Source organism: Alosa sapidissima, chromosome 8, assembly GCF_018492685.1.
Source record: "Alosa sapidissima isolate fAloSap1 chromosome 8, fAloSap1.pri, whole genome shotgun sequence".
Taxonomy (NCBI): domain Eukaryota; kingdom Metazoa; phylum Chordata; class Actinopteri; order Clupeiformes; family Clupeidae; genus Alosa; species Alosa sapidissima.
Genome location: NC_055964.1, coordinates 18,055,686 through 18,063,751, shown reverse-complemented (window position 1 = coordinate 18,063,751; position 8,066 = coordinate 18,055,686). Strand labels below are relative to the sequence as shown.

At 42.4% G+C, this 8,066-nt stretch overlaps 1 protein-coding gene across 2 annotated transcripts in view; it reads right to left on the bottom strand.

Annotated features, from left to right (window-relative positions):
- Positions 1-439: 439 nt before the first annotated feature.
- Positions 440-8,066, bottom strand: part of si:dkey-220o5.5 (actin filament-associated protein 1-like 2) — a 34,877-nt gene continuing 27,250 nt past the window's right edge. For both annotated transcript variants that reach the window (XM_042101950.1, XM_042101949.1), the window contains 5 exons: positions 7,311-7,428; positions 7,050-7,140; positions 3,656-3,822; positions 1,674-1,784; positions 440-1,469 (listed from right to left, as the gene is read on the bottom strand). In XM_042101950.1, the coding sequence (XP_041957884.1) occupies positions 1,443-1,469; positions 1,674-1,784; positions 3,656-3,822; positions 7,050-7,140; positions 7,311-7,428 (514 nt within the window). In that variant the 3' untranslated portion in view covers positions 440-1,442. The remainder of the gene's footprint in view (positions 1,470-1,673; positions 1,785-3,655; positions 3,823-7,049; positions 7,141-7,310; positions 7,429-8,066) is intronic.

The following is an 8,066-nucleotide window of genomic DNA, read 5'->3' as shown; positions in this document are numbered from 1 at the left end:
AACAGTGTGAACAGGGCACAGGCCTAAATAAGCATAATTCACTGTCAACAGGATATAAAGGACACATAATCAAGCCATTTCTCTAGTCCATTGCATTAGGCTAGATTAAAATATACTGCTCAAAAAAATTAAGGGAACATTTCAATCATACACTGGATCGGTAGGCCTACTCTGACACTGTTTGGCTCTGAGCATAAGTAAAACTTTTGAGGCGAGTGTTTTATTTTGCAAGAACTGTCAGACATTCTGTGAATGTAGTTTGAGAAAGGAGAAAAGGGTGGAAGGTTTCAAAAAATGTGTTTTAACAATTGTGGAAAACTGTAAGTGTTCCATTAATTTTTTTGAGCAGAATAGTATGATCAACTGGCAACTGATGGGTGATGTCAGACAATCAATAGCTAAATAAATACTAAATGAATGGCAAAAGCAAAGACAGATATGCTTCATCCAGCATTGGTTTATTTTATTGAACAATGCAAAATTGCCAAGTTAGTGTATGCACCTTCTTTGAAAAAACAAACAAACACAGTCACATCAGTTTATACAGCAAGTAATATTACAGATTAGCCCAACCAAAACAATACATACTATACACACATCCTCCTCTTGTGTGGCAGCTAATATTACCATGGTAGAAACACTCAAACAGTTCAGAGTTGTTTTCAGTGGTGATCATTTCAGTGAAGTAATAATAATATAGTTATTTAAAAAAAGACATTTCAATAGAAATGTCATCATATAAAAATATGTGCACTGTGCTGTCTGTTAAAATGCAGAAGTCTGATAAATTACACCACAGAATTGAGATCAAACATTGAAATAAAGAGGTAACTGCTCCACAACCAATTCCACTTTATTTTTACACTCATATTCTACTTCCTGATTTCTCGTGCGCTTACGTCATAACCATAAATATGTATTTCCACTCTAGGCCATAGCAGTGCAAAGTCAAAATGCATTGAACTACTGTATTTAAACAAATTAAAAATTAAGACATGTAACACCAGTGAGAGATACCTGATAATCACCAACCTGAATTGCAAAGTTGTTTACCAAACTGACAAGATCATATACATCCTATACTACATCCTATACAAAATGAACCAATGGTAGGGAGCTCTGACAAAACTGGCTATGATTTCACAGCAAAAACTGCTTTGACAAAAATCAGACATACATGTAGGGTGTACGGAGGGGTGTGTGTGGTGGGGACTGTTGGAGAACCGAGAGGGAACAAAGACAGGGACAGAGATAGTGTCTGTGATATATAATCAAAAGTACCAATTGAACCATATAATAACGAAAAGATTCAACCAAACCCAAATCAAAACAAATCCACACAAATCCTAAAATGCATGATCCACATGCACATTAATAATATGTTCAGTGCAATATATACTGCTTTAAATGGGGAATGTGTACAAAGTGAGTGCCAGGGGAGGTCAGGTAGAGGCCTTTGTTTCCCACTCCTGAAAGAAACAGCAGAAGAACTTCTCAGATAAGACAAAATAATGCAATCACATAAGAAGACAACCTTATCAGTGAGGGCTGTAATTAGTTTTAAAATTATGCAATTTTAAGATCAAAACATCATTTTCACATTCATAAGATTACGAAACAGGTTTGCCAGTAGTTGTGAATAGATTGTAAGGAGTGTAAGTGTGTGTATTCACCTTTCTCTTCTGGAAGACTTTGCCGTGTTCTATGAAGAGGGAAGATGGTGCGTGTTTCAGGGAGTGTTTCGCAGAGGCAGTTCTCCTCAGCAGTGGACTAAAGAAACCTCCCTACATGGGATCAAACCAAAATACATACAATTAATAGAGTAGGTGTGCATATGGGTCTGTGTGTGCATGGAGGCTGGATGTGTGTGTATATTTATTTGACACTGGTTAGCTTCTTTGAGCTGGAAGACAGGTGCTTCAGGCATTTATTTATATATTTACGAATTTGGTCACACATTTAAGGATACATAAACTTAAGATGAAGAATACATGGGCTGGTTTATTCAATTCATAAAAAAATTCCAAATCAGGAAAGCTCAACTACACATTCTCTCTCCAGGAAATGGGATTATGGGTAAAACAAGCAACTGTGTTTTATCTTGGAAACCCTCTCCCCTCTGCTCCTGTGGGAGGAAGTGTCCTCCATTCCTGTCCTGTGTAATTCAGAGTGATTATATTTCAACTGGCAGAGGCCACTGGACCTCTTCTACATGAAAATGCTCCTGTTTCTCAATGGGCAGTCATGTGTTTCTGTTTAAACAAGATAAATGATGAGCTTCTGCTGAAAGCTTCAATGAGGGACATAATTATGCCATAGTTATATCTGGTGGATATATTATTCAAAACAAGCCGCTCCCTTGTCCTTAGCTATGTAGGATGAGATGTGCAAAATGATACGTTTCTGACCAAAAACTGAAGTGGATACTCCAAGCGTAACGTCTTTTCGAAGGAGCTTAAAAGAGTTGTCACTGTTGAACAGCAGCTTTCATAAAGCATTCCAGACAAAAGGTGGCAGTGCATCCTAGTAAAACCGACGGGCCTGAGACTGACCTACAGGCACCACTGTTAGCAATGGGCACAGAAGCCCAGATGCGTTATCTTAGTGAAACGCCAATGGCGATGACTTGGTTAGATTAAACCAAGGGTCTCCAACCTTTTTTCCCCCCCGAGAGCTACTTTGACTAAATGAACTAGGTCGAGAGCTACCAATGTTTTCTATTAGTAGTTCCATGTACTCACATAGCTAATCTCAACCCAAAACAACTGAATGAGCTTTTTTACGTTCTAAGGCTCCTTCCACCTCCTTTACATTCTCTGTTTGTAGACTGTGAATTTGATTAGATAGGAACTTTAACATGTTTACCAACTGACTGTGTTATCAGATTCTTGAACATTTTAAAGCTTGAAGCTTTTGGAGAGCTACTCAGAAAGAGATGGGGAGCTACCTGTTGAAGACCTCTGGATTAAACGGTTGTTTAAGGCAGTATTGTGTATATGATCTAATATAGCATCGGCCTACTCTCTGACATAACAGGTGTGGGGTGTTCTAAAGAGAGGGTGTGACAGAGCATGCTCATATCTTTCTTTATACGGCTACGTGCCAAAACGGGAAAAGAAACTTAAAACAATGGGTCTTTATAGTTCACCACACAGATAAAACTTGACAGTTTCAGGTGTTGCGTGGCAATGTCTGCAGAAAGTTCCATTCACATGAATGGGCCTTCCCAACGTTCGGAGGTCTGATAAATCTATAATCACAGCTGCAAATGACCGCTGTCAATGGCAACATGTTTTGTGCTTCTGACGTACAGCGTTCTTTTTTGTGTGAACTACATGACCATGTGCACATCACAGACAATTTAGTGTCTAGTTGTATATAGCCTATTCGTTCTGTAACTAAACTGTTTCAGGTTGAAAATATATTTGAAAGCTCATTTATTAATGTATTTCCTACCTCAGGTGATACTGAATATTGACTTCATAAAGTAAATACTCAGCATCATCTGAGGTAACCTTTATGTGTGCACTCTGTGGCACATTTGATTAATCTTTACATGGATGAGTGTACTTCCAATACATACATGTAGGCCTATATGTGTGTGTGTTTGTGTTTCTGTATGTGTATGTGTGTGCTTGTGTGTATACAAACATACCTGCACTCTCTCAGTGCAGAAGGCCAGGGACTGTCTGAAGGACGTGCGCTTGGCTGGCTTGCCTGCATTGATGAGATTGACCTCTGACCCCGCTCGGAGCTGAACACGCCTCTTCCCAGTCAAGTCCAGCTTCTGAACACCTCGCTCCATCTCACCCAATCCCTGACCTTCAACAAGCACACACAGACATACACTCCTTACATATGTTCGACAGCAAAATCAATATTTAGCATTCAGCATTCAGAGTTGTGCAACAACAACACATTACAGTACATTTATATAGCGCTTTTCACGACACTCAAAGCGCTTCACAGTAAAGGGGGAACCTCACTAATGTGTAGCACCCACCTGGGTGATGCACCGCAGCCATTATGCACCAGAACGCATACCACACACCAGCTTGAGGTGGAAAGTGAGGGAGTGAATGAGCCAATTCGTTTGGGAATTTAGCCAGGAAACCGGGGAACCCCTTACTCTTTGCAATAAATGCCATGGGATCTTTAATGACCACAGTGAGTCAGGACCTTGGTTTAACGTGCCCCCGTCACTACACTGGGGCATTGGGATCGATATGTTTTAGCCAGAGGGAACAGTGCCACCTACTGGCCACCCACCAACACCACTTCCAGCAGCAACCTAGTTTTCCAAGGAGGTCTCCCATCCAAGTACAAACCAGGCCCAACCACCTGCTTAGCTTCAGTAATTCAGCAAAGACAGGGTATCCGTTGGTCTGGCTGCTACAAGATGACTGTATAAGATTATGGACTGTGCAATCACTCAACTGTCACACAAAGCTCTGAACAAAAAAAAAACACTCATACACACACACAAACTCTTAGAAAGCCCACAATTCATCCTGTCTCTAAGGGCGTGTCCTAAATGACATATAATACTATTCCCAATATGGAAGATAGTGGTTTCCTTGCCACTAAGTAGGACACCACTATCTCTGGCACAGGAAATGGTGAACATGTGAGTCATGTGGAGTGGGACCTACGCTCTCACATGTTGGACCACACACGCTTTAGGCCTGCTCAGCACAAAAATCCACTAGGTTCACACTATCATGGCTTAATCAAAGAACTATCAAGGCCTTCTAAACTCCGCTTCACTAATAACCTAATAGCAGCAGTTCTCGTTTCAGAGGAGCAAGAGTTTTTGGAGGGAGAAAGCCAAATAACATTTGCTATGAGAAAATGACACCATGCTTTCACAGATCATTAGAATCATGATAGTCATAAAATAAGGCTAAATTATGAGAACTGTTCATGGTTACAGATGGCCACTAATTCATTTCAGTCTTGCTCTTTCTGTCTTTCAGTTCTCTCCCTCTCTTTCTCTCTCATTTGAAAGAGAGAATGGGGGAGGGAGTTATTTTTCCCTTTTCCACTTCCCCCCTCTCAAACTGAGTGGAGGGAAGAGGGAAAAAAATATGAGTCTCAATGTTTTTGTGCCGTGCCCATGAAAGGCCTCACCGCCACACACCCGCATCCCGCAGCCACAAGCGAAACCGCCGGAGAAATGGCAGCCGAAACCACCATGGCTCCTTTTCCCAAAACTGGGAGAACATGAGAGCATGCGATGAGAGCGCTCCTGCTCCCGACACATGAGGCAAGCCAGACGCTTCGCTCCCAGAGACGGCCAGGGAGCATCACCTCATATGCCCCTCCCGGGGGACTGGACTAGGGGTCCTGGCAGCGACCACCGAAAAATTCACAGGAAAGGTGAAATGTAGACTCATTAGGTCTGCTGCGGCCGTCTACGCAGATGGTTCTCTTTTTTTGTGGCAACCACAAGAGCTATGAGCATCTCAGCTTTCTAATAATTTACAGCTGAGTATAATCATTCTGAGTAGCAAAAATAGTTTTTGCTTTTTTTTGAGTAGGCTAATCCCAAATGAGATTACACAGGAATGTGTTGTATATTATGCTGTGTTATATGCCATTAAATTCTTTATAACGCCACATACAGACGGACATTTTGAGTAACATCCTGTCATTCACTATAGTCTGTTTGTTGTCCTTAATATGCCTTGTATGTCTGTATAGTGGGGCCCCAGTAAGGACACTTAACATGAGCACTTTGTCTTACAAACTTGTAGAGACAATTTACATCTTGCTAGCCAAGTGACATGGAGTCCATCTGAACAAACATTTTCTTATTTTTATTCTTATTTTCTTATTTCAGATTTCTCAGTGCAGGGGACAAGGCGAGATGAGCTATGAGACATACGTTCACACTCGGTATCATGTTTCAACACACTTTAGGTCAAAATCACAACAGAATTCTCCTTTAATGACTGCAAAGGAAATTTAGAGGCTCCGTATAGGCACATTAAAGGCCATGATTTGGTCTGCAAAAGATTAATAAATATATTTAAAATCTAATGTTTTCCACATAAAATATGGTAAATCTCTTCTCTCAAACGTTGTGGGATATATGTGTTCAATAGTATAACACAATTCTGCATGTCACAGTGTCAAGATTAATCTTAAAAGACACTTGATCCAAGCCATATCATGCCTTCTAATTTTTGCATTACTTTTGTAATACCACTACCGGAAACCTGCGCCCAGAAAATGTCCCCTGACTGTTTGCCTCAGCATCTTCCACCAGAGTCACCTATGATTGTCACCGCTTCGCTTGCACGGGTATCTGGGCCACAGCTCTCCCCTCCACTACTCCTGACTGATGTCCCAGGGCCACTGGCACACACATACTGTATCTGTCTCAGTACCCTTGTGAGGACGGGTGGAAATATGAGGACCGTCCAGCAAGTGACTGCAGTAACCACCCAGTAATGAATCAGGTCGCGTTCGCAAATGAGAAGCAGATGGCATAGGCAGCACCACTGTCAAGACTCCACAGGCTTCTGTGCGTAAGCATGCGAGAGCAAGTATCCATGTCAGAGCCGCACATTTTTTTATAATAGCCTGCTTGACAGAGAGCAGCAAAAAAAAGTGGTGTGTTCTAACACAGAGACAGACGAACGCATGCACAAACGGCTACACACACAGACACTGATGCAAACCATTCTAACTGTCTTTGTAACCATATTTTGATGATATCTGATTTTCCAGTCCCTCCAGTCAGATTCTGATGTCTTCCTTTTTCTCTGTCCACAGACATACAAACACACACACACACACACACACACACACACACACACACACACACAGACACACAAAGAGATACTGAAATGCTCTTTCCAGACCTCTCTGCATGCATTCACACCCACAAGCTATGCATAAATGAATAAGACAAACTCAGCGAACGTCCAGGGCAGAGGAGATGGGACAGATAGAGGGGCAGAAAGAGGGTCAGACAAGGGCCACAGAGGGCCTGATATCTGGGCATGTTGCGGCTTGGGTCTGGGCCTGAGGTCCAGACTTACTGTGGTTGCTGAAGACCTCATTGTTGCCATAGTTCACCGAGTTCCTCGATGACCCACAGTCTCCCTTTCCTCCGCCATGGGAGTTCTGAAACTGAACACGTTGCATTTCAGACAGATGGACTTTTAGTACATTCGTTAGTTCTTTTCTTTTCAGATTCATTTCACAGTTATTATTTAAATTACAGATAATATTGCAATCCAGCATGACATGTACTGTAACAGCAGTATTTAGCATATAAACATAAGTTCCATGGGCCATACCATGTGCTCTAGTATACACGTGTTGGAGTAGATAGGCTGGGAGTGGACTGAACCAAGCTGCTGGAAGGGGTCGTCCATGTACATGTTAGAGGTGGGGAACCTTCGTGTCTTCAGCCCGCTGGAACAGACAAAAATAGCAGTGTCCTTCAGGTGTTGGTAGTAGTCTGCATTGCACATGTGTGTGTGTATGTGTGAAAGTGAGAGAGAGAGAGAGACAGAGACAGAGACTGTGTGATAGAGGTCTGCACTCCCGACGCAAAAGTGCGGCCGGGACAACTTTGGAAAGCTCTTTGCGGGAGCGGGTGGGATGAAAGAGGTGCGTTCTCGGGTGCGGGACAAACGGATGATTCACTGCACTCCCGCAAATGAAATATGTGCGTAAAATTAATTAACTGTACTGTGTACATTACTATAGTTCAGCTGGATGTATAAGTATATATACTTTTTTGATCCCGTGAGGGAAATTTGGTCTCTGCATTTAACCCAATCGGTGAATTAGTGAAACACAAACAGCACACAGTGAGGTGAAGCACACACTAATCCCGGCGCAGTGAGCTGCCTGCTTCAACGGCGGCGCTCGGGGAGCAGTGAGGGGTTAGGTGCCTTGCTCAAGGGCACTTCAGCCGCGGCCCACTGGTCGGGGCTCGAACCGGCAACCCTCCGGATACAAGTCCAGAGTGCTAACCAGTGGGCCACAGCTGGATGTTATGTTAGGCAGCATTAAAAAACAGGATTTAAGCACAACTGACGAAAAGC